The 26066-nt window shown below is 41.6% G+C and overlaps 1 protein-coding gene across 1 annotated transcript in view; it reads left to right on the forward strand.

The window, feature by feature from the left end:
* ABCG1 (ATP binding cassette subfamily G member 1) overlaps positions 1 to 26066 on the forward strand; it is a 58789-nt gene that overhangs the window by 13662 nt on the left and 19061 nt on the right. Inside the window, exons 3-5 of the mRNA XM_086765775.1 lie at positions 21155 to 21272; positions 22038 to 22170; positions 23578 to 23628. Coding sequence (XP_086621901.1) covers positions 21155 to 21272; positions 22038 to 22170; positions 23578 to 23628 — 302 coding nt within the window. The remainder of the gene's footprint in view (positions 1 to 21154; positions 21273 to 22037; positions 22171 to 23577; positions 23629 to 26066) is intronic.

Below are 26066 nucleotides of genomic sequence, written 5' to 3' on the forward strand. Positions count from 1 at the left end.
AGTACATCTGCTACAGGAGAGAGGAGAAGACAGAACATGCAGTGGTCAGATTCTTGGGTAAATGAAAGTGAGACCTCTACTCTTGTCTCTCGCTGATCTTCAGAGGGTAGGCTTTTATGCCAGACAAAAGAAGAAACAAATTTCAGATTAAATGATAATGCCTAATTAATAGGAAATTTGAAGGAAAAAAAAAATATCTGATACTGAGCAATGGAATTGAATTCTGCCCTGTTGCATCTCTTTTGTGCTTGTGGAAGCAGTCAAGTGGATTAGGCTGCACCAACAGAGCATGGCTAGTATAATTTTTACAGTGATGCAGTTATTACCTCAAGTGCTTTGGAAATTAAACACTCTAATAGCACCAGCATGACAGGGCTAGAATTGGTAAATGAGTCCACAATTGAAAGGAAGGGGATTGAAGGTAAATATTTACTATTAGAGAAAGGGCAGTTATTTTTTCTGGGCCAAAAAGCTCCAAACTTTAGCCAACTTATTGAATATGAATACTGAGGCCCGACTGTCTAAAATAACTGTTTGAGGCTTATAAAGCTGAAGCCTGTGGGTGGCTGTCTGGGATTGATTTCCTCTTTCTTCTCCCCTTGGAGAGGTGAAGGTCATGTGCTGCCATCAGAGAAATGAGGGAGTGGGAAAGAGAAGGAAAATGCGGAGGGATGCATCTGTGCACAGCTGGCCATGAAAAGTTACTCTCTTGGGTTTTGGTTTTGACCCTGAGTCTTGGAGAACTACTTGAAGCAGAGTTTGCCCCAGAGCACGAAGTTGACAGTAAATAAATACTAAGGGTGCAGATGCTGGATCAGAGACCTTTCTGAAAACCAGTTGGGCCAGATCTGTTTTGTAGTCAGAAGTATGAGCTCTTCTTAAGAAGTTTGCAAGAATTTCTAATTCTGGTCCTTGTAAAACAAGACCGTTCGCAATAGCCGAATCTGGTGGGGCTTCAGGACCCAAAGGGATTCCTCCTGTCTCAGCCCAGTTGGTACGTGACAGCCTCGGTTCTGCATTTACAGGTCCAGTTAGTAACGAGGCAGGGCACATCTCCCCAGTAGGCACACGCACACGTCCCTGTGTGCACCACAGGCAGCCAGCCACATGGACCGGCACAAGGACAAAAGTGCCTTTACGGCACCCACCTCAACGCAGAGGGCATTTGTGCAAACCTGACCACCACTCGTGGCTTACTGGCGTTCCTTCCTGCTGGCTGCTTGTGGGTTGCACACACACAGAAGGCAGATCTCTCCACTGGTGAGTTTTGGACACTCTGTCCAATCACTGGCCCAGGTTCCAGTCTCTCCAGTTGTTGGCACCTGGACCTACAAGCCCTCAGGCTTGGAGCCTCTCACTCCAGCGGTGAGTCCGTTGCGATACTTGCTAGCAGTCATGCACGTGGGCTTGCAGTAGAGAGTGCGTTCACATGGAAAATATAGGAATAGTGTTTAGCAGGAGTACAGGTTGGGCTGCAGTGACCAGGGGCAGGGCTTGGTCAGGCAGGCGTACTGACCAGCTGCCTGTTCACATGCACCTGGCCCCTTTAATCCCCTTTTCCATTTGTTTTCTCAGGCTTCTTCCGCCTCAGTCCTTGATCCCTCCCTTTCCCTGCCTTTGGCTATTCCCCTAAGTGTCCCATGGTAAGTAATTCTCACTCTCTGTAATTCCCATAGCCGCCCCATGGCTGGTTTTACACCATCCCAAACTTCTGTTCCCCCTGCGTAACACAGCAAGTCCTATTCGCTTACAGGCCATTGCCTCCTCTTGCTTCCACGGCTTTCCAGGGAGAGAGTTTCCCTGTTGACGCATCTTGGTGGGCCTTCCTCCAGGAACAGTGTCCTGTCCTTTTCCTTTGAGGATCTTCAGGGTGGCTGATTCAGGCTGCGTTTGCACTGGGTGGGTTCGTAGGGTTTGTCCTCTGAGCCTCAACTTGGTCTCTGTGCTCAGTGTGACTGGCCTGTTATCATGTAACTGAGCAAAGACCATTTTTAGACCTTCTTGGCTGATTTGATTTTTCTAAGCTTTCTATTTAAAAATAAATGAATGAAATAGTGTGCCTGGCCAGTCTGTTGTTTAAGTCTCTGGAAAGTTTCCCTGTGATGCAAGTCATCGTTGAAGTGGTACTCACACCAGCGTGTTTTTACCCTCACATGTGGAAGTTTCAGGAAAGCTGTGAGTAACTGCAAACAAGGAATCGAGTTGCTGCCATTTATGGTGATAATAAATCAAGTTCTCTTGTCTTAAAGGCTGAGTTACGACTGTGTATGTGAGCTGCTATATTAAAAATAGTCAGAGGAGCTTGACTAAAGAAGACTGACAAATACTTGATTTCTTGTCCGAGAGAAAGATGGCATAGACCTCAAGGAGAAATACATACCTGAATAGTCACATGTCCATGAACCCTGGGATTCCTGTCAGACTAGGTGTTCATAGAGAATGATTGTGTCTTGTCCAGTAATAGTGTGACAGCTGGGGACACTGAAAGAGAGATGAGACTCCAGAATATGCATAATAACACTTAACATATTTAGTCTCTACAGAATCATAGAATCATGGAATGGTTTGGGTTAGAAGGGACCTGGTTCCCTAACCAACCCCTCTGCCCTGGGTGGGGATCCTTCCACTAGATCAGGTTGCTCAGAGCCCCATCCACTCTGGCTTTGAACACTTCCAGAGACAGGGCTTCTCTGGGCAACCTGTGCCAGTGCCTCACCACCCTCATAGTGAAGAATTTCTTCCTTATATCTAATCTATACCTACCCTCTTTTAATTTAAAGCCATTACCCCTTGTCCCTTCACTACATGGCCTTTGTCCAAAGTCCCTCTCCAGCTTTCTTGTAGGCCCCCTCGAGGTACTGGAAGGCCACAATAAGGTCTCCCCGGAGCCTCCTCCAGGCTGAACAGCCCCAACTCTCTCAGCCTGTCCTGATAGGACAGGTGCTCCAGCCCTCTAATCATCTTCGGGCCCTCCTCTGGCGTTATCCTCCAAACAGAAGCATTAAAATAGTTCTCCTGAATCCCATATACTCTAAATATGCCATGTACACTTAAAAACAAGCAAATAAATAAAGGTAAAGCAGGCTTTCCTGTACAGGAAAATGCCCGTGGCATTTTAACACAGAGTGTTTGATTCTTACTGACAGGTAGTAAAAATAAACTCCCCAAGCGAAATGAGTTGGGGCACACATTCGGCACACTTTCTGCAATAAATAAAACTAACTTTGAACCCAACCTACAACTCAGCTCAGACATCTGTACTATAGCATTTCAAAAGTACAGAGCCAAACGAACCTTGAAATCACCGAGATGGCATAATGGATAGAGCTTGTTCAAGGAATAGGTATCGACAATCTGCCAGGAGTGTTGTCTCAGGATAGAATGTTTTGGACCAAATTCGTCCCTGATACAAATTAACTGACATGGATAAAGCTTGCTGGAGGAAGAGTATGGCCTACTACCTAAAATTCACTTTTTCACCCGTTAGTATGGTTTAATGCTAAAACTGTGTTCTGAAAAATAGAGAAGCTAATGCATTTCATGTGAAATGTCAGCGTTGAGTGTCAACCAGTATGCTGTTTGGGCCAAACGAGACTTTTGCCTACCAGCATCATAAAGCAAAGCCCTTCTTTTTCCCAGTCCCTCCCATTACCCACAGTTTTAACCTAAGAAGACTTGTCCTAACTTGGATTCCAACTCCTGTCCAGATATTCAGCATTACAAATGACAGAGAGCAAGGCATGTTTATATGGTGGTGGAAAGGTACCAGCAGACATCATCCAATCTAGGCATGTCTCAGAGCATCAGAGGCCCCCCCTTTCAGAGTGCAAAAAGTAACGTGTTGCTTCTTCCCAAGATTCCTAAATTTTCCTTTTAGTAATCTGTGAGTATATTATATGTGCATTGTCTTCTTTTTTTTGTATAAATATGTTTAATATACTGTGTATATATAGGTACATCTAATATATTTATATAGGTATGTGTAAATATGTGTGTGAGGATATGCACGCATATCTGTCATCTCTGTTTTAATATATATATGTGTATATATACACATACACCCATACACTCTGGTATATTTATTTATGTACCAAATCTGTCTTTGTGTCACTATAACAAATATTTTGAAGATAACATTTTCACAGAGGTGTATATTCCTTCTCCTTTGTAGTGACAAGATGATACAATTATAGAAAAGCAGTAACAACCTGAGGGTTTTTTTTTAAACTAAAAGCAAAAGAGTATCGGTTGCTTAGAAGTGGTTCAGGTCCGTTGCTACTGGATTAACAGCATAACAAGTTTAAATAGCAGGAGAAATGACTGTAGAATGGAAGCTGTTTTATCCACCTGAATGCCAGTGGTGTAAATAAAACACAGCATTTTGCTGATGCTTTTCAATAGGGGCTCACTGCATTCCGTAAGTTGAGTAATTTTCTGCTCTAAGTTATTTCTCTCATAATCAGGTTGCTTGTGCTTTGTTCTTGTTTTCTTTAGAAGATGTAAGAAAGAACGGGTTGGAGCTTTCGTGTGTATCAATGATGGCTCCAATTCATACATGTTTGGACAATTTTGCCTGTTTGCAACTGCCAGTATCATTATCTGAATTTCCTTTTTCATTAATCTGAGCATCGTTGCAACTCACTTTCCTGCTGGGTGTAAAGGAGAGTATGCTTACGTGCCAGATAAACGTGTGCTACTTCTGTTTGTTCGAAGAGTGGTTTGCTGGCGACAGAAGGAAGGAGTGTATCTCTTGGGTTGCAGAAGAAAAATAACAAGGTTTTATGTGAACTACCAGGAACGTGTTCTTCAGTTTGCGAGAGCCACTGAGAGAGTGGTGCGAAGAACAGGAATGTGGTACAGATATTCTTCTGGCTGATTTTGCTGGGTGCTAGAATTGCCCCTTGACTGCACCAGGGAAGGCAAATGAGAGGGTGAGCACCCGAGATCCGCAGATGGGAGGGTGCTTCCCAGAAGCAGCTCTGTTCCCTTGTGGCTGCATTTGCCTTCCCTGAGCGCCTCTGATGTGGAGAAGGCAAAGGGCTGAGGAGGATATTGTCTGGTTGTGGTCAGCCTCTGAGAAGATCCACACTGCATACCCCTCACACCTGACCAATCTCGGAGGTGTGAGCGGGAGTGCTCCGCGGTCTTTTCTTCACAGGGATGAGGGGAGTGGGATAGGGGTGGCAAGAGCTGCGTTGTTGTCACTGCCTTTTTTGCTAGCCACACTGACACTAATACACCTCAGGATTTGTGTGAATTGCCCAGTATGTTTTAAAAGATTGTCTCTCCTGTCTCCTTTTTTCCCGCTCCCCTAATAAACCGCATTTGTGGCCGTGCTGTGCAAGTGCTGATACTAGAACACATAGGAAGAAGTGGCTCCAAATGCTTCCAGGGTGTTTACAACTGTACACAAGGAGAGGAGATTGAAGATACAGGCAAGATTAACCTCTCCTTTTGTATCGCAGTATCATTATCTAATTAGATCAGAAGCAAAGCCTTGCAGCTTAGTCAGTATTAAAGCGTAGGCAACCATTTCAGGAGAAAGCCTTTGAGAAGAGCAATCTTCAGCCGTCCACCTACACCATTTTCTTTGCGGCTTTGCAAGATGGAAAAAGTGCCAGATGTAAACCTCCCTAAAGGCAGTTGCATGTTCTTTCACACATTGCCTTTAAAGAGACTTCTGCTCCCTGAACCCCTGATTCTTGGACGATCCTCACGGGCGACCCTTGTCTTTGCCGTCCCTGGGCTGCTGGGGCAGAGAGAGAACAGCTCCAGTGGCATTCAGTGGGTCAGACCCCAAGGAGGGAGTCTGCTGGTTTTGAATCACTCATGCTAGTTTATTACAGGCACAGGTAGCCTTTATCAGGAGATTTGAGCCATGATTCAGTTGAGCTGGATGGAGAGGGAATGGGAGGGAGCAGGGAATTTCTCCCAGTTGCCAGAAAAGGTCCTTTACGTGAACAAAGACTCTTGTCATCCAGTAGTTGCTCTGCCTTACTGCAGAAGATGGCCAAGATAATTCAAATGTATAGAGATCCTGCAGCTGAGGCTCTTGCCACACAATTCATAGGTCCCGTGCTTGGGGTTTGTATACATGGGGACTCAGGCATGATTCTGTACTTTTGTTTCTGCATCAGGTCCAAAACAACTGTCTGGTTTAAGTTCAGCAAACATCCCTCTAGAAGAGCATGTCTCGTGCTGTTTCCCCAAGCATTCTTCTAACATAATAGATGGTGGGATTTTTGTGGGCAAAGCCAGACTGTGGGTTTGATTAAGTTTGAATTTACCAGTCTTTGTGAAACTAATCCTGGTGTGACCGTCACTTTTTTTTGATGTATAAGGGTCTTAATGGCAATGCTTTGGATACTTGCAGGAAAACAGACTGTAGCAAACTCTTTGATTGTATTGGGACAATTTATCATCAGCAAATAAATGGAGAGAGTGGGGAGAAGAATAGAGTAGATCAGATTCTATCCCTGCTCCAAGATCTTGATCTTTATGTTTGATTTCAGTTGACTAAGAACATGGGAGCATGAATCTGACCAGGGCATGTTGAGGCTCCTGTGGTGACAGTAGCAACAACTGTAAAACATAGAACTCCTCTTACAAGTATCACAAATACAGAAGTAGAAACTCATCTGTTAGAGGCAGATAGCAGAGCTTCAGAGCAGTTTGTTGGGTTTCACTCAGGTCTTCCTTGGAAGTGGAGTGCTGACTCAGTTTTAACATGTACGTACAGAAAATTTGAAAAGTAGTAATATTTTCAAAATATTGTGATCTGATGACAGAGCACTCTTCTGCTCTTGTGCCGTTAGCTGGGTTGTTGCAGCCCCTGTCAGCATTACATGATCTCACCTGTTGGCACAAAGACACAGGTGGTGCATTCACCACTTGCACATAATCATAGAATCACAGAATGGTTTGGATTGGAAGGGACCTTCAAAGGTCATCTAGTCCAACCCCCCTGCAAGGAGCAGGGACATCTCCAACCAGAACAGGTTGCTCAGAGCCTCAGCCAACCTGGCCTTGATCAAAAGCGTTTAGCTGGTGCTGAAGTGAAGACTAATATTAGAGGTGTGCTTATTTTTCCACTTGCACGCAGGCTACAACTGTCATTAGTTGCCCTTTTTCTGTCACACACATTTAGGAAATTTTGTGTGAAAATTTTGAACTTGCGTGCGTTGGCCTTGTGTGGCAGCGACTGCGCGGCATCTGTGGTTCGGAGCAGGCTGCAGCTGCTAGAGCACTGTGTGTAATGAAGCTGCTCATCTCACAATGGGATTTTAAATGGTGTTTGACTATATCAGATATTTTTTAAAATGTGGATTGCATGAGCAGTTACTGTCTAATAGAGAGTAAACCACATTTTCCCTTAGGCTCTCGTAGCATTGAGGCAGGCTTGACAGCCAGATTCATCTGAGTCCATGTAGGTTTCTCCTGTAAGAGGCTGTGTCCTAGTGAAACAACAACCTAGGCTCTCTTTATAGACAAAAGAGATTTCACTGGCAGTCAATGGAGTGTAGGTTGCTATTGATTTCATCCAAAACAAGCCAAGCAAGTGACTCCCCAAATTTACTAGAAGGAATGGCTGTGCAGCCGAGCACCCACGCCGCCCCTCCCTCACTCCTCCCAACTGGGGAGAGTATCAGAAGACCAAAAGCTGAAAACTCATGGATTGAGATAAGGGCAGTTTAGTGAGGTAAAGCTGCACAAATGCAAGCAAAATCAGGAGTTTATCCATTGCTTCCCATCAGCAGGCAGGTGTTCAGCCCCTTTCTGAAAAGCAGGGCCTCAGCATGCGGAAAGGTTACTATAACCGTGAACGTCCCCCCTTCCACCTCCTTTCCCCCAGCTTTTATTGACAAGCACAATGTCCTATGGTATGGTATATCCCTGCTCTCCTGGCTGTGTCCCCTCCCAGCTTCCTGTGCTCTCCATCCTGCTCTAAATAAAGCCTTGACTCTGCGCAAGCACTGCTCGGCCAAAATACTGGTGTGTCACCAGCACTGTTTCAGTCACAGATCCAAAACACAGCACCATACCAGCTGCTCTGAAGAAAATTAACTCAGCCCAAGCCAGACCCAGTAGAATAGCTCATGTGCACCTAGTTAATAGTTCACTGTAGATGTTTGCAGCTCTTTAAAATAAATCCCACCTTGAGGTTTTGAGGTCCTGATATATCAGTATTCCTACATGGAAGGTTTCCATCTTGTAATCTCTGAATCTTGCAGAATTGGGAGTTTTACAGGAACTGAGTCCAGAGATACATATGGTTTTTAGGATCAAAGCATGTGTTTTGAGATGACATGGATATTGTTGTAACTGTGTCTCTTTGTTATTTCATTTGAAGTGACGGTATTTGCAAGAAAACCATGTAAGCAGCCTGGACCCTTACCTCCTTTTTCTTTTGTGTGTGTACTGGTATGTTAATACATAACATGGAGAAATGACTTACAGAAGTATGTCAAGCATAGGTAGACTGGTCATATAGAAGTCATACAGTAAGAGAATAAAGAAACATCAAGGGACAAGTCAAGCTTCATTTTCTGGTAATGTATCCAACTGGCATTTTTCTGAAATTGTCAGTTTAGTTGGTAGTCAGGAAAAAGAGGAAAGATGTTGGCTTGACTTTGGAAAATAGAGGTATTTTGGAATATGGTTTACAGGGACATCTTATTAGAAGGGTGTGAGAACACTAACAGTGTTTATGTGAGCCCCTCTTACTAGTGATGCACATCAGTCTTCAGGCCATTGACATAGCTAATTTATTTTGATGAACTTCCAGTTTGTGGAGGAAGCAACTGCTTTCACTGCCAAATTTCTCCTGTCCCAACAGATCAGTTGGATCAGCCTGCATTCATCCTAAATCTATCCATAGCTTTCCCATTGCCTTTTCGTTGAACAGTTGAGTAACCTAATTGTAAAGAAGGACAAAAGGTGTCAAAAAAGTTACAGGTGTTACTGGAAGTGAACCATTGCAGAGATAAAGTTTAAGGGACAGGACTGTTAACATAGTACGTCTCCCAATGAGCCTATAATGAAAATTCCTCTGAAAATTTTTCATATCCTTTCTTTTTAATTGCAAAATGGTAGTGCATCAGAGTAGAAAGATGATGTTTCTTCACTCTGTTTTTTTTCTGACTATGTATTCATGGATGTTTGTCAAATCAAGAACTTTACACTTAGGAATAGGAAGGGAGAAAGCCCGATCTAGCTGATAACCAGGGCACTTGAAAGTTCAAGAGACCCGAGTTGGAGTTCTTCATCTGACTCAAGGACTTGGACTTGGTTCACCTTCATCTCAGTGTGTCCCACTGGCCTCTGGAGTGACTTGTTACTGGTTTGTAAGAAAGCAACCAAACAAAAGATCCGTCACCAGAACTCCAAGTCGAGTTTGCTGTCTGCCTCAGAATAAGCACAAGATGGAAACTTGCGTTGGAAGTCCTGCTTTTGTGAAACTAGTTAGTGCTTCCCAACTTACTCTATCAATAATTTTGTAGATAATTTAGAAAAGACAGGATTTCCAAAATGCCGAATGATTCTGATGCCGTATTTTAGCAGGTCCTGAAATCGTGAATTAAAGTTCATTAGCCTTTTTATAAAAATTGAAATAATTTTAATGTGTACATTTGAATTGTCTTAATATGTGAAAGAAAAGTTAGTCAATTTGATGATACATGTATTGCAGTCTAAGTACAACTGTCAAACGGTTATTACTGTTTTCTGTGTGAAGTGCCAGAGAGTTTTCCTCTTGAAAACTCTCATCTTTACATGGGACATATTACTGATAAAACATTTAATTGCTTAGGAGATACGGTTAGCAGCAAGAGCCAAGCTTTGTTCGTGCTACCCTGTAAGCTTCAGCTAATCCATAACATAAAATGTAGGTCAGCTGGAGCTTTATAAAACAGATGGAAATTTAGTAGTTTATGGTAGTTCAGTGGATGTAGGTCCCCACAAGGCTGCCAACTTCTCCAGTTCCAAATTGTGGAAAACAGAAATCAGACAGCTGAAAGCTGCTTATTCTAACTCATTTTCATTCCAGAAGCAGCGATGCCCTGTGCAGTTGGGTTTTGTTTGTACCATATTCAGCACTGACATGCTACAGAGGATGATAATTAGTTCAGTGGTGTTTAGAGGATTTTATATTTAGTTTGCTGACAACAAAAAGTGTTTTAATTTGGGCAACTTTCATTAGTGTAAATATTCAAGAAGAGAGATAAAATCAGAGTTGTTGTAAGTCAAATGGAAGAACTGGAGGTAATCATGAGTTTATTTCTACACACACTTAATGTTTTCCTTTATTTTTATATGCAGGATCATAGGTTGTATGTGTTGCTAGATTAGTGGTAGAATAAAGTAAATATGTCAACCTGCATTTCTATGTCATGAAAGTGTTGAGGAGAAATGAGCGGAATCGATATGGCTATTTCTAAAAATAAAGATTTCCCAGGATACATGCTCCAGCCGTCCAGATGGCTGGCCATAGGCATGTCCTGCTGCTGTAGGAGCTTCTTCAGCCTCAGTCGTTCTTGTGAACATGACTCCGCTTCTCAGTCACTGAGCTCTTCCAGTTCTGGAGGCCATTTGCTGAAGTTTATCCATGTCTCTGCTCCTGGGTGTGTGTATTAGAATTAAAGACTTAATGCATGAGTTTAAAATCTACTTTTTTAATAAAACCACCTCTGATATTTGCCTCTTGAGTCTGTTTCAAAGGGTACTCAAGGGTTTCAAGCATTCCGCAGCCGCTTGTGGGAGAGAATGGGATGGGGGCAGTGGAAATGTGAGGAGGTGGAAGCGTTCCTTGCGATTTGCAGTGCAGAACTGGTCTGGGAGGGTGGCAAGAGGCAGGAGAAGGATGTGCAGGAGTTGTCCAGATCAGATGGCTGAGGTGCTTGGTCAGCAGTTACCTGTTCTTCAGAGAAAGTTCCTGCAACAAGCTACCATCACTATCGCAGTTGAGTAAGACTACTGTTAAAAATGGTTTTTTTTGTTTGGAGTTATTGAGGCTGACTTGTGAACTGTGATTTTTTTAAAAGATCAAACACTGCGGCAGCTTTTAAATTGCAGTGACCAGGACTGATTTTTTAAAATGCAAGAAATGTGCCTCCCCGTGTCTGTAAGGGCTAGGCACAAAATGGTGTCTTGTGAGCATGTAAATCATCTCAGAAGTCTGTATTTTAAAGAACGACTCTTGTTTCTAGTAGTCTGGGAAAAGTTACCTTTTTTTCCTATGCTGTTTGCAGGAGGCATTTCATCACACTCCAGTTTAAACTAGAGTCTGTGATAAAGCTGTATTCAGAAGTTTTAGGGAAGGCTTTTCTTTACACATCAAACTCTTCAGACTGGATATTGCCATCAGGCCCAGCTTGGAGGAAAGAGGTGACTTCTGCTGCTTCTGCTGCAACTCTAGAAGGCCCCAGGGCCTTCCTCTGTAGCCCTTATGCAGGTAGGTAAGAGGAGCGAGCAAAGTTTTCCTTCTGCCTTTTTCCTTTCCTGCTTTCTTGCTCTGTGCATGCAAGACCCAAAGTAGTCTTCTCTGAGGGAGGAAGGGTGTCCTGCCTCCCCTGTTGCAGAATAACCCGGCAGGATCTGCACTTTGAAATGAAGGCAGATGGGGCAGTTCAGTTCGTAACAGCTGTTGGGCTATTTTGGAATATTTCCTACTTGAAGATTTTTTTCAAAAGGGAAGGGATGTTGGGAAGGGTTTCTGGTTTTATCTGTTTGTAAGACTGTGAATAATGCTATTGGTACTTTGAGGTATAAAGGTACTGCAATTATAAGAAATTGCTTTCTGCCTGACTGGCATACGTAAACAGCTTTCATCTCTGAATGTATGTAGCAGGCTCGTGACTTCAGTTTGTCATTCAAGGGAATGTGTCAGCCTTTCATTTAGAACTGTGTTGGCTCTTCTTTTGTCAAGAAAGACCTTTCTTGCACGCTTAAGTAATAGAAACAAAGGCAATTTTTGAAAGGCAGTAAAAAGCAATTATCAAACAAGGATTAGGCTATGGATATTGCTTTGAAAAGACATTTCCACTAGATTCAGAAGAAAGATGAAACTGTGCGTCATTCATACATGGGGTTTTTTTTTTCCCCCTTTCATGTTTTCTAAGGGTTGAAGATAAATTAGGGTAGCTATTTTCTGTGCAGGCAAAGTACAAGCTATGCCCCAGATCTGCAAATGCTTCAACATGTAAATACTCCTTCTGAAGCCATCAGGTCTTGTTGCAAGTACAGATTTATTTGCATTCATCTTTGGAGGTTACTTTCGTTCGTTGACCCGTTTAATTGTCATTCCCTATCCTCAGCTGCAGGCATATGGCTTCGCGTGCACGCGCATGGAAGATGAACAGCTTTAACTCTCTCAGGCGGAAACGTTCAGCAGAGAAAAAGACGAAGAGCCGAATCTTGCCGTGGACATATCTGATCAAAATTAGTAGGCAGGACCCGTATATAATCGTAATCATGCTGTAGGCCTCAGTAGAAGGCTGTAACCTTGCAGCCTTGCTGTAGAATGGGATAAAGGGAGCTGTACAGAAAAGGTGGATACAAGGAAAGGCTCAGAGCACCTATTCCAGTGGGACTACTGTCAATGATACGAGATATTTCGTTAACAAGAAGGATATTTAGTAGTTACCTGGACCTGCTATTGCCTCAGATTGCATTGACGGGTTACTTCTGTACTTCAGCTCTGCCTGGTTATAGCCGAAAAGGGCGTAGACTTAAGGGGGCTGACACAAAACCCATTTGTCTTACAGCATGGTGGGGAGGTGTAACTGATGATTGCAGGAGCAAGTAGGTGCACCCGTGATGCTACTGACTCCTGTTCTGTTCCTCTGTACTCTTGGAGGTGTGAGGTATTTCCAAAAAGTCTGTAAATTGTGTGCCCACTTCAGTCTTGTGTTACTTGCTGGTATGGGTTCTGTGTGCGTGAAACTCATCTTGTTTATAGAGAAATATTGCCAGACCAGGAGATGTGATACAGCCAGACAAGGTGGGTGAGGTTGTATAGTCTATTAAACCTTCAGACTCAAAATTCTGTGGTTGCAGAGCTTGCTGCCTAACAGACTGTCATGTCTAGGTAGTTATTCTGAGGAAAAGCAGTATTCAGATACTAAAATAGTGTGATGAGCAGCCTGCGGAATAGAGAAAGAGCACAGTGCACCCAACCCTTATTTCAAAGTTTCAAAAGAGTGAAATCTTTACTTAGTCAGGGCTTTTTTTATTTGACTGCACAACGTGGACTGTCAGATCCAATGTCTTGCATAAGTTTAATATCTAGTCCAGGGATCTGAGAGAACAATTAAATTAAAGGGACTTTTCACATCCTTTATAATCTACAGTTTGGTTTAAGAACTAGAGCTAGAACTCAGTTTCTGCACTAGATTGCCATCTTCTCATCGGCGTGTTCTCTTTTATTATGCAACAAGCCTTACAGTAACTAGGGATTTCATGTTATAAATCTTGACTTGGGAGCTCACGATCTCTCTTTAGGCTCGAACTTACTGTGCCTTTTACTGACTTGCTACAGGAGGAGGTTAGAGGATAACATTTAGCACAAAGAAAAGTGGACTCATAGAGGTCGTATCATAGGCACCTACACGAACAAAATTCAAAAACTACTTTGAAGTTTCTTCTCAAACATTTGGCTTTTGATTAAGATCTAATCTTTCAAAGCATATTTGGATTTTTCAGGCTTTGAGATCCTTCTGGTTAACTTTGAACCAAGTGCTACCAATAAAGTGATGTGTTCTTGAGCTAGTCAATAGCTTGAAGCAAAAATTTAGAATTTTGAACTGTCCCTCATTAGCAGAGTGTGGAGTAAGTGCTAAATACTAATGATAAAGTAAAACCATGTTGTCTGATACACTTGTACACCCTGAACAAGGGCAGAATGCTCTTTTTGATGTTTGCAGGAAGCATCTGATATATGGAGTGCCAATCCAACTTGAAGATTTTGAATGTGTGATTGATGTGCTTAATTGCCGCAACCGTGCAGGCGAATGAGGGACCGCAATCAAATTGACATTTAAAAACTATACAAAATGTCTTGATATCTGTTTTATTTGCACCCGATACTGAAATCAACCATAATTTGTTGGCAAAGGATGAGATTTTTCACAGTATTTAGAGATTTGGTGTCTAGTTTAAGCTAATTGTCCTGAGCTCCCACTATAGTTAAGGGAAAAATGCACTTCCAGAGGGTTATTTATCCCTTCCCAGAACAGGGATGCGAAAGAGGTAGAATTAATTACCTGTTAGGTGTGCTTGTTTCTCTCTATTGGTAATAAATGGGTCCTAAACAAGAAATTGAGATTAAATGTCAACATTTTAGATGTATAAAATTAGGCAGGTTGAACGCTACAAGACTCGCTGTGAGCATGGGTTAAGCTCTCCGTCTGAGTTATGAATAATCCGTCCCCTGATCACTAAGTGGGAAATCGGCTGTGCATCAAGAGCAGTATGTTTAAGAAGGCCTGGCTGTGGGTTATATTAAGAAATGCAGTTTTGTCCGCCACAAAGAAAGAGCTTTGCTGCCCAGGGAGATTTCTTTTAATTTTTTTTTTTTTTTGGTAAAGCATGGAAGAGTTAGTTTGTTTTTAGGTTGAGAGGAATGGATTCATCATTTCTGAGTTGGAAAGGACTTTGAGGCAAGGGAATTTGATTTGGTGACTTGAAATGCTCACTTAGCTTTTCTGCCCTCTCTATCCTCGTGTTTTGGTGCCTGGCATGCTGTTTTATAGATATTTACATAACGAAGGTCGTTTCTCTGAGGCAAGGTACAAGAATGCATTACAATTGTAAATTCCCTTAATTGTCCTAAAGCAGGGCTCACAGCTTAGACAATGGAAAATCCTATCGTTCTACATCCCTGAGAGACATGTGAATAGAATAGTAATACATGGATTCTAAAGCTAAAGTGGAAAAATTATTCATAAAAAAGGTTTATTCACTTGTGATACACAAATGATGGTGGAAGCCGTGAACCAATGACCTGTGAGTTAACATACAGGTTTTATTTGGTAGACAGTTTCCTTAAACATGTTTATTATTTCTAGTGTGACTTTGTCCCCCAGGCTCAGCTTAGGGCAATATGAAATTAGGAAGGTTCCTATTATTAAAACAATAATGTTTTTTCACTCTGTTTGTCAGAAAAGCTGTTTCTGGAACTTAAAAGACCCCTCTTTTTCTTCCCAGGTATCGATACCTGTAATGCATTTTACTGTAAGCCTGTTGGAACTCAGTGGGGAGCTTGGAAAATAAATGTCCATTTAAATAATCTGTATAGAGGTTTTTAAATAATTCAAATTATTTAAATAATTATCAATTGATACAGATAATCCCTTATTTCTGAGAATTTACAAACTCTTATTAAACATTAACAAACCCTGTCCATACTGCTGAGAGGAAAGCATTCTGTACTCATGAAGCAAGTGAGGAACACTGTGACCTGGCTGGTTAATATCAGAATTAGAAAAAATTATCTCCCTGAATATATGCCAACTTATGGAATCTCCTTGGCTTTGAACTTTTACCTTTCATTTAGGTAAAAAGCCCCAAGTGTTTTCATCTTATCATTGGGAAGTGATTTAATTTTTGTTTCATACAAAAATAAAGCAAACAAGCAATCCAGTTTGGAATGGCCCAGCATGAATTGTGCATAAGGGGTAATTTCATTTGAGTGTAAGTCCTATTTGTGTTTCACAATGGAAGAGAAAAGGAATCTCACGAGATGGATTCCTGGGTGGCACAAACTGTTGGCAGGTTGCCAGCTGCTGAAAAGGCTGTCCCACCTCCTCACTCTGCTTGTGAGCGGTGCAGTCTTGTCCTGACAGTGACAGCCCATGCTGCTGGAAACAAACGCTCTTTAGTCTTAATTTCCAAAAAATGTTTTCCAGGTAGACAGGCTTGCTGTCATAGAATCATAGAATCTTTAAGGTTGGAAGAGACCTCCAAGATCACGAAGTCCAACCATCAACATAACACCACCATGCCTACTAAACCACGTCCTGAATCTACACAGGATCTACACGTTCTTTGAACACTTCCAGGGATGGTGACTCAACCACTTCCTTGGGCAGCCTGTTCCAGTGCCTGACCACTCTTTCAGTAAAGAAATTTTTCCTAATATCCAACCTAAACCTCCGCTACCACAACTTGAGGCCAGGCTCTTGTCCTGTCACAAGTTATTTGGGAGAAGAGACCAACGCCCATCTCCCTACAACCTCCTTTGAGGTAGTTGTAGAGAGCAGTGAGGTCTCCCCTCAGCCTCCTCTTCTCCAGACTGAACAATCCCAGTTCCCTCAACTGCTGTCCTCACTGGTTGTTTAGGTGCACTTGAAAGCCAGCTCAGGGACAGTGATGGGAAGGTGTTCTGCAAAGGAAGGGCAGAAGGACACTGCCCACTTCAGTAACAACATCATCTTCTGTTGCTCTAAGCTGCTTCTGAAACTCTCTGCTGCAGATAGCCCCAAGCCCACAAACTGGGCCACCACCTTGCCATAGCTACTAGTCACTCCGCACATTTATCTCTTGGTATGCGTACGACTGTCATGTTTACATGCACAAACTGGATGGCTGTGTGACTGCTGAATTGTGAAATGGAGCTGTAAATCATCAGACATTAATTTACATGCACAATTATGTTGTTTATGTGCAAAGAAGAGGAACCTGCACCTCTTTTCATGTGCAAATAGACTATGTGGTCGTGACTGTGCTCTCCAAAAAGTAGCACAACAAATGCAAGGTGTTTACTGTCACTGCCCTCGATGCTCTGCAGCACCAACCTGCTGATCTTCTGCAAGAGCAGGCTTGCTTCTGGGGTTTAGGAAGCTGGTCACGCCGTGATGGGAGGGAACAGAGGAAGTAAAGCACGAGGAGGTGAGAGAGACTCCATGGGACCGCGACATGGGTACCTTTGTCCAGGAACTTTACATAAATCTCTGTGCTGCCACTTCTTGCTTACCCCTCCCCCATGGGGATAAAACTCTGTTAGATGAAGCAGGATGGCATAGTCTCTAACAGCAAATGTGTGGATGTTTTGCTGTGACAGTGACTTCATCTCAGGGGTGAGAACTTCTTCTTGATTGAGATGGAGAAAGTGAATAATAGTTTGCAAAAGACTGGGTGAGAGGACCTCATTGATATATTTACATCTATGTTTATGGAAAAAGCTTTTTAGTGGTGTCAAAATGATGAAGAAATATGTTTCTTAGCTAATGTTTTATTACATCTACAAATGTTTCTGGTGGAAGTCTGCCCTTGGGCTGTTATCTGTGTCTGTGTGTGTTTCTCATCGTGTGCTTCTCTGTGGAGTTTCTGCCAGCATTTCCCAGCTGTTCAGTTTTCTGATATCAATCTAAAGAGTCTACAAATTAAATGTCTGCTGGATATCATGAGGATGTTTTCCATGTCTGGATGGACTTCTGCAGGCTCTTTCTCTCATCCATAAGTGACTACATTTCCATTTAATGACATCTGACCTGTTTAGTCTGTTTTTCCCTTGCTTGCGTTGTAATCACAGCAGGTAATCCAGGGAATGGTCTTTACCTGTCGAGGTGTGGGTATGGTATTTCTCGGGGGCAGCAGCAAAGTCATGAATTTGCCAGGAGCATTTTTTCGTCATAGGAGGACTCCCTACTCCTCCCTCAAGGGAAAAGGTGTGGATGTGACATCTTGATTCCACTTCCCTTGTTTGGGTTTTGTGTTGGAGAGTTCCCTGGATTTTGGTGTAGTTTTTTTGTTTGAAATACGAGGAAACGAGATGAAGATTCAGCCTATAAATTTTAGAATAGAAAAATGCAATGGAGTTTCTTTAATGGAGATGGGTCGGTATACAGTGCCAAGAAATCGCTGCGGTTTCTTCTAATGATTTAACTAACAGTTTGACTGATGGTACTGTAAAAGAAAAGGTTTGTGTATTTAAGTTTAAATTGCTGTTTAAAAAGTATGTTGCTTGTTGCAGGTATTAAGGCAGATTAGTAATACAGTGCTTGCCAGAGGTGTTTCCAGATGGGTGTTTCTGAGCAGGAATACATCACATCCCATCTAAAAAAGCACCACAAAAAGACATTGAAGTACAGTCCTTTTTAATAAAGAAATGGTGCACTTCTACCTGGCTGCAGGTAGGGAGTGTGGAAAGAGCAAATTATGACATCTTTGGATTTGACATTTAAATGCCAAACAGTATTTCCTGGCTCGGTTTTCAGTCGTTCATAGTTTTGCCAAACTTGAGCCATTTGTGTTGAAATTTCCTATGTTACCTATTTACTGTAGTGAATTCGCTGAAAAACCTTTGAGAAACTTCAGGCCAGTGGTATTTGCAGGGCACCAACAGCTATTTCCTACCTTCAGAAGAGCTTGTGATGAAAGAGAAGGAGTTCAGATGTATGGGGAAGGGCAAGTCCTGCTCTTAATTGCAGCGAGCAGGGAAAGCCTGCTGTGCTCACCCGGGACCCGAGATGGGCTCTTGGTGCCTGTTGATGGATGCAGAATTAGGTTACGACGCCTAGAAACTTCTAGGAGTCTGTGTGACATTTCTCTGATTAACAAATTAGTGTATTACCGGCAATGAAATGGGAGTGAATGAAGCATTTTAGTTAAAAACCTAGAGACGGTGTTTACCTGAGGAAATTCACTGTAAGGGTAGGAGGTTTAGTTATGATTTTTTTGGTGCTGATTCAGACTCGTTGTGAAGCTTGTGCTCCTGCCCTAAGTATGAGGAGGGGGTGATTTGCTTCTTTACGGAGTAATCGTAATTTTTGTGAAAACGGTAAAACCGAATCTCCCTAGAAATCCTTGTAGAATCTACAAGGAAGCAGATAAAACCATCAACACGTTTCTCCTTTGCTGAATCCATTAGCAAAAATTTTGGTGACTTGAACAGCAAGAGCTCCCCTGGTATCTTCATCAGTACAAGAGGCCACTCTGGAGCAGCTCTTTAAACAAGGAGCTGCTGTGGGCTTTGTGCTGCAGCCAGGCAGTGAGGGAAATCCGCCCCTGGAATGGGGATCTGTGCAGGCCAGCCATGGGCTCCTGGCTGCGAACCTGGTCTAACATCACCGTGCTGGAGTTTGCTTTCCGTGGGAAATCCTAACACGGGAAAATGAAACACATTTCGCTTCTTGGGAGAAACAATTGAACTCTGGAATGTAGGGTGAGGTGAAACTATGACCAAAAATTTTTGTATAGCTTGAGTTTTCTATTTCAGTTTTGATTTCTTGCTTTTTATATTATATTTTTAGTGGGTTGGACTGAGGAAGTTGCTGAGGGCTTGTTCTGGTTGGTGATGGTGTATTAATGTCCTGTTGACAAATTTGTATTTTAAGTAGTTCTTGAAAACTGGTATTTGGATTCCCATGAACATCGGCCCCTAAATATATTTTTAAGAGTGAAGTCACAGGAACTCCAGGAGGGGACACTGGAAACCTGAAAGGATCCAAGCTATTTTCCGTTGGCAATCAAAACGGTTATAAGAGAAATAACTGGAAGTCATGATGCTAAACTTGGTCTTGATGTAAGTCCAGTCCAAAAGGAGACAGCTGCTGTGGTGCTCGAACTGAATGGCCCATAATATGCATCCATCTAGAGGTGAGTTCGCTTTGAGGTTTAGCCTTTCATTAAACTCTGGGCTACCAAAACTCCTCGCTGCACGGGTCATGAACCTGTGGCCTAAGGAAAACGAGGTGGGCCAGCTAAACTGGGACTGAAGGTGGTCAGAAATCCCTAATATACAGCAGATGGATATGAAAAAGTCCCTGTACTGTAAAACTGCAATCCCCTCCAAATGCATAATCAGTTTCTCGTGAAAGACATGTGGCCCAATATGGAAGTTTTAGGTCAACTGATTCAGTTAAAGATTAGCCTCAATATTCTGAAAGAGAAGACTGTAGTTACTTATGGACTTTAATTCTGTATAAAGGATTATACTGGGCACCACGCTGCTGCTACAGTGTCAAATATTTTTGTGGATTTGCTAAATTAACCTTTGTAACAGAAAGGTTTCTCATGTGCTTCCAGTCAAAAGAAGATGTAGTTTTGAGTTTGTAGCAACTTAAAATGCCAATAACTGGGATTCTGATCTAAAATTCATGGTTTATTCTATTTCTTTGTAAATCACGTTCCTTTACTGCTTTTCATATGAGTTGCAGAGATTTGTCCCGTTCTGATTTAATATGGTGTGCAGGATACTTAAAATGGAATTCTCCATCAGAGGGGCAGAAACAAGTGCAGGTAATGGATACAACTAAGTCTGAATCTGGAATTCTCATTGGAGTCAAGTTTACTTACAGCTAGAGTAACATGGAGTTTGTGGCTTTAAATTAAGGTTCATTGGCAAAGGTAATTTATTCAGTAATAAAGTGAGATATTTGAAGCTGACGTGGTTTTCCTAGAACAACTTTGCCTGAAGACGTATTTATTGTGGCATGATCTTGTGAAGTGGATTAATCTAAATGAGAAAAAAAAACCCGTATGTTCTTAATCTGAAATAAGCATTTCCCTGTGACTTATTTTTATAGAGTTCTTATGGTCAGTCTCCTTGCCTAGATGAGCCTTTATAGTTCTTACGATATGAGAGCCCTTATGGTAAGAGTAGGAAGCAGAATTGTCTTTTCCCGTATGCCTCCTTTTGCTGTGTTTCTTGCCATACCTCTTTTAGTGGGAAATGAACAAAAGCATAGGGCTCTGCCTTTGAGATCGTGGCTGCTAGTCTCCAAGAAGCTGTAGTTTAGGTGAGAGGGCAGAATTTTGGCACGGAAGCTGCAGTGATTGGAGGGTGGTCTGCTCCAAGGCTGTGGAGTTACGTTAGCTGTGGAGTATTACAGTAACGGAGACACCAGCATCCTAGTAAAATACTCTGAGAAGACACTTAGCAAACGGCTTCTTTAGCCCTGTTTGAAAATTTTCCTAGAGTGACTCAAGAGTGTGTGATCCTGTAATCCCACTGTACTACTTGTGTAGTGGGAGGAGGCTGCTGCTCCCGCTCAGAATTTGATTTTTAATAGTTATTGCAGTGTGCTGATCTTAGCATCAGCATCTCAGTAGGTACCTGCTAATGCCTATTTGTCATCATTGTTTAGAGGAAATAAACTTTCCTTGCCCACCAGACGTGATTGTAAAGGGTTCAGTGAACTTTTCTTTCTTCTTTCAGGTTATAAGACCCTTTTGAAAGGAATTTCAGGGAAGTTCAGCAGTGGAGAACTTGTTGCAATTATGGGTCCTTCGGGAGCTGGGAAGTCAACACTCATGAATATTCTGGCAGGATACAGGTTAGTAACGATGAAAATCCCAAGTAAGATAAGATCACATAGCCACACATGGCTTCTTGGAGGCAATAGTAGAAGAAATCTTGCAACAGTATTTATAGAAAGCAGGTATTTCACAGATTTTGAATTAGATTCTTACTGCTTATATTTTTTCTGTTTTTCCTGTTCTCACCAGTTAGGAGTTCTTTGTTAACAAGTCAGATCCAAAAATAGAAAGCAATTTAAAGTCCAAAACACAAAAAATTTTCCCCTTTCTAGCTGTGTAACGAATCTGACTCCGTGTGTTATGTTTGTGGTATTTTAAAATCACGTTTTATAAACACTTTTAAAAAATTACCCTTTTTAGTCGCCACTTTCGTAATGTCGATGTCTTCTTGACCGGACTGCAATGTGTGAAGTTACTGTGGTTCATCTTCCTGAATCACCTGTTGTATGGCCAAATACAAAGTGTTTATGTGTTGTTGTCATTGAAGTATAAGGAACAGGGTAGAGAAATGTAAAAAAAATCACTTGAATGGCTTAATATTTTTTCAGACATTCTTAAAAGACAGCACACATTTTGTCCTAACTTCAAGTAAAACTTTCAGCAGCACTGCATGAAGCCTCTTATGAAAGAGAGTGTCATTATGAAATAAATTAGTTTCTCTCCACTATATCTGTTTTATTCCATAGTGGGCAATAATTACCTAAGACTTGCACATACTGAGGCCTGTGGCAGCACAAATGAAGGCAAGATTTACCCATGGTTATTTTCTTGGTTCGTTTCAGAGAGACGGGAATGAAAGGAGAAATTCTCATCAATGGACAGCCTCGTGACCTGCGCTCTTTTCGCAAAGTCTCCTGCTACATCATGCAAGATGACATGCTACTTCCTCATCTGACTGTCCAGGAAGCTATGATGGTGAGCTGTTTCATGCTCTAATTTATTTGGGCGGGAGAAAATGGAAAAAATCTCTGTGTATTGTACACATGTTCTTACTCTTGGTAATGCCACGAGCCGTTATCTCTCTTTGGTGCCACTCAAGGAAAGTGATTGGACTGCGATGATGCCTTGAATTCCATTTCAGGCTTATCCTTCTAGGGACTGTCTGAGCTTCTTTAGCTGTATTGTTTTCAATTTGTGACCAACATCATCATTTGGAAGAAAATCTAAGACTGTACTCCTTAGACCTCCCAAAGAATGGAACCTGCAATTCTGCACAGAATGAGCCTTTGTAGGCACCATTTTTTTGTCTTGGGTGGCGGTGGAGTAACTTTGTCTCTCCCTTTCTCCCTGTCATCCATGTTCTGACTGCAAAGTGCTATTTTGACTTGGACATGGTCTCTCTGTTACTTCTACTCTTTTGTGCCTTTTCCTTAATAAAGGCATTGTATAAAATATCTTCCAGTTCTTCACAGGAAAACAACAGGAATATAATAATTCCAAGACTTAGAGGCAACGAAAATTCTTCTTACTGTTTTTCATAACATCAAGAAGTTTACTAATTGCCATCTTGACCAATCAATCTGGAAGTGCGTGTTGCTCTGTTTCAGAAATGGGACAGTTTTTCTCAGAGGATGTTATGAAAATAAGGCTAAGGTTGCTCATAGTGTATGCCAGCATCAATTCACAAATTTTAAGGCCGGAAGAAATCATTGTAGTTTTTACATGGCTAATTTTCTGCAGAGGCTCTTCTTTGTGACAAGTTTTTCTTCTTTTTTGTTTACTTCAGCATTGTAGTCAGAATCCCATTGGACTACTTTTGTAGAATTGGGCCCAGATGATATTTACTGTCTAAATTAATCAATCAAGGCTCTGACAAAAATAATTACTTAACAGTTTAATTGCTTCTAATAAGGGTTAATCATAATGTTTTGTGGAGCTGCCTCTTAGGACAGCAGATGACATCTTTCACAAGATTATTTATTTCTGTATTCAGTTGTCACATTCTGGAGAAAGGCAGCGTTTTTTGTTATCCTTATGATATGGATGAAGCACAAATAAACTGTGGTTCGAGCATTGCCTGGGAAATTAGTGGCTGTGCAAAAAACATGACTCTCCCGTCTTCCTCTCATGCTCTTCGACTTAAAGAATTACCTTTCTAATACGCTTTTTGTCAGATGCTTGAGTGATTGCTTAAGTTTATACTCAGTTACCGCTGCACATGCATATATGATGCTTGTGATTTGAACATTATAGTTCAACTTAAACTTTCCTGCTGAGTGTTGTTTAAATGGTATGTTGGGATGTTTGCCTGAGATATCCACTGTAACTGGTTGTTGTGCTTCAGACTAGTTGAATATCAAATTCTATTGTATGGCATTCCAGGTATCTGCTCATCTGAAACTTCAAGAGAAAGATGAAGGCAGAAGAGAAATGGTATGTTTGCTGTTCATCAAACTAAGAAATTTTTGAGGATGCTAAAGAGATCCATGAAATGAGCTCTGTAAAGCAGACATTTTATCTAATGTTGAATTGCATTGGATCAGTAATGATAGAATAAATCATAACCTCAAAGTTGACAGGTATCATCATGAGGGAATGTTTACTACAGTCTCCATGAAAGTTGCTTTCAGTATGAGACTGAATAGATAATTGTAAAAGATGTACTGAAATAAATTCACAGGTTTTGTAGGATTCCTTTTAATGTGCCTTAGCACCTCAGATTCTCTTACATGCATGTCTGAGGGCTCAGGAATCTCATGTGTGTCAAGATAAACCAGTCATGTCTGGCACTGGTGAGTGTAGGCCTTAATTTTTCCAAGGACTAATGAAAAACTCAGCAGTTCTTGTAACTGCTGCAGAAATTTCTGCGCTTGTGTTTGAAAACATTGATCTTTATGGCTTGCTGGTGGGCACATTGTTATGTTTAAGTTATTGTAGTTAAGATACAGACTAATGTATTTTGAAGCTGTGTTGGGTGACTGAGGTTTGGACAAGTAGGAAAGTGAGCTAAAACATGGGGAATGAGTTACACAATTTACTCTTGCACATTTGCTGCACTGTCCTGCTTCTGCCTATGGCTGACATGACTTTCCTGAGTGGGAGAGAAGTCCTGGTCTGTTTCTGCCCATGGAGACCTATAACCCAGCTGAACCTGCACTAGGAAGTGTGCTTCTTTCACCCATCTGATTGCCATGATTCTCCTCATCATTTGAACTGAGACAGTGCTGTCCTTTCAAAGAAAATACATTGAAGGTGTGTGAGCAGACAGAATGGCTTCTGACGTTAGCTTGTGCCTGAGGCAGCTTTCTCAGCTGAATTTGGTTACCTAAGTTATACTTTAAAGACCCTCCGTGGGAAAGTTAGGAAATCATGCAGGTGACTGGAAGAAGCCACCTTGCAGGACTCCATTGAAACCAAGTTGTGCTGGAGGAAGGAAAAGATGAGGGGGCACAGGAATGGGAGGTGGAGCATGGACAGGAGAAAGTTGTGGCCTGCTGTCTCAGGAGCATGAGAGGCTTCCTGCTCTTCCCCAGATGCCAGTTTAATTCATTCTTTTTTGTTTGATGGAGGCCTGAACTTGACTTGTTGGACTTCACCGTTTCAGAGGAGTCTCTTATTCTAGTAAAAGATGCCTCTGGCGGTAGCTGGCATCTGATTCTTAAGCAAACGTATAAAGGAGAAGGTGAAACTGCTTCTGACCCACTTAGTGAAAAGTATACCCTTTGCCCGAAATGTGAAAACTATGGCAACTTAAAAGCTATTTTTCTGTCTGTCTTTTGTCCATATTTATTTCCAAATTGGAACATTTGGCTTCTCTTCAGTCTCAGAGAATCCTTGAAAATCAGGAAGAGCTCCAGAGAGGGAAACTTACAGGAATCAACATATGCTTGATAGCTTAAGATTGCTTTGATTTCTCTCAAATACTTTTTTGAAGATAGAATAAACACATTTTTTGATTGGAAAATACATTTGTTTAGAAACAGCTCTTAATTGTATTTGTACTTTGAAAGTCATAATTCATTTACACTTTAGTGAGTTAGGCCAAGCAAGTTAATTCACTTGTTCACACTGTCACTGTAATTACAAACAGCTCTTGGAGGGGAAAAAAAACTGTGCTGTATGCGTTTATTCAACACGTATTAGAAGGGCAGCCATTTTCTGGTTAGTGTTACTGGCCTGTGCTGGACTAGGTCATTCATTTTATTGTTGTAAATTGTAAATTGTAAGATAAATGTTTATCACAGATAAATTTTATGAATTTCTGCACGTGTTAGCAAGATTACAGATGCTTGTTTAAAACAGAGACAAGTGAAAAATCCAGTGAACCATAGTTTGTTTCTAGTTGACCTAGATTGTAGGTCCTGTAGCATCCTTCCTAGAGATGAAAGGAAGGAGATAGTTAGGTTCTTCTCTCTAAGAACAAGGGTTAATGGATTTTGTTCTTTTTTCTCTCTTCTCACTGAGAGAGGTAGCTCCTGGAAATCAAAGTCAGGACAAGTGAAGGGTCAAGCCCTCATTGGTCTAACCAATTTTTACCATGTTAGCTACCCTGTCTGGAAAACTCCCTCTGTCCAGGCAACTATTATTTTAAAAAATGACAGACTCCTTTTCCTATACTTCAGTGAAGTATTAAATGTCTGATTTTCTTTCTGCCTTTAAAGTGGTAGATTTTTTAATTGCATGAGCAATATAGCTTGGATTCAGTCATTTTTATGTCCATGTTTTTACTGATGTCAAAGAGCTATTTTCCTCATATAGGGCTACCAGACCAGATGTACATCCCTGAAACAGAAAGCTGGTGTTGTTCTCCTTTTGCTCCAAAGACCCTAGGACAAGCTATGCCCTTCCTGAGGCTGTTTCTTGAGGAAGTC

This window comes from Chlamydotis macqueenii, chromosome 1 (assembly GCF_036417535.1).
Source record: "Chlamydotis macqueenii isolate bChlMac1 chromosome 1, bChlMac1.mat, whole genome shotgun sequence".
In the NCBI taxonomy this organism is placed as follows: Eukaryota; Metazoa; Chordata; class Aves; order Otidiformes; family Otididae; genus Chlamydotis; species Chlamydotis macqueenii.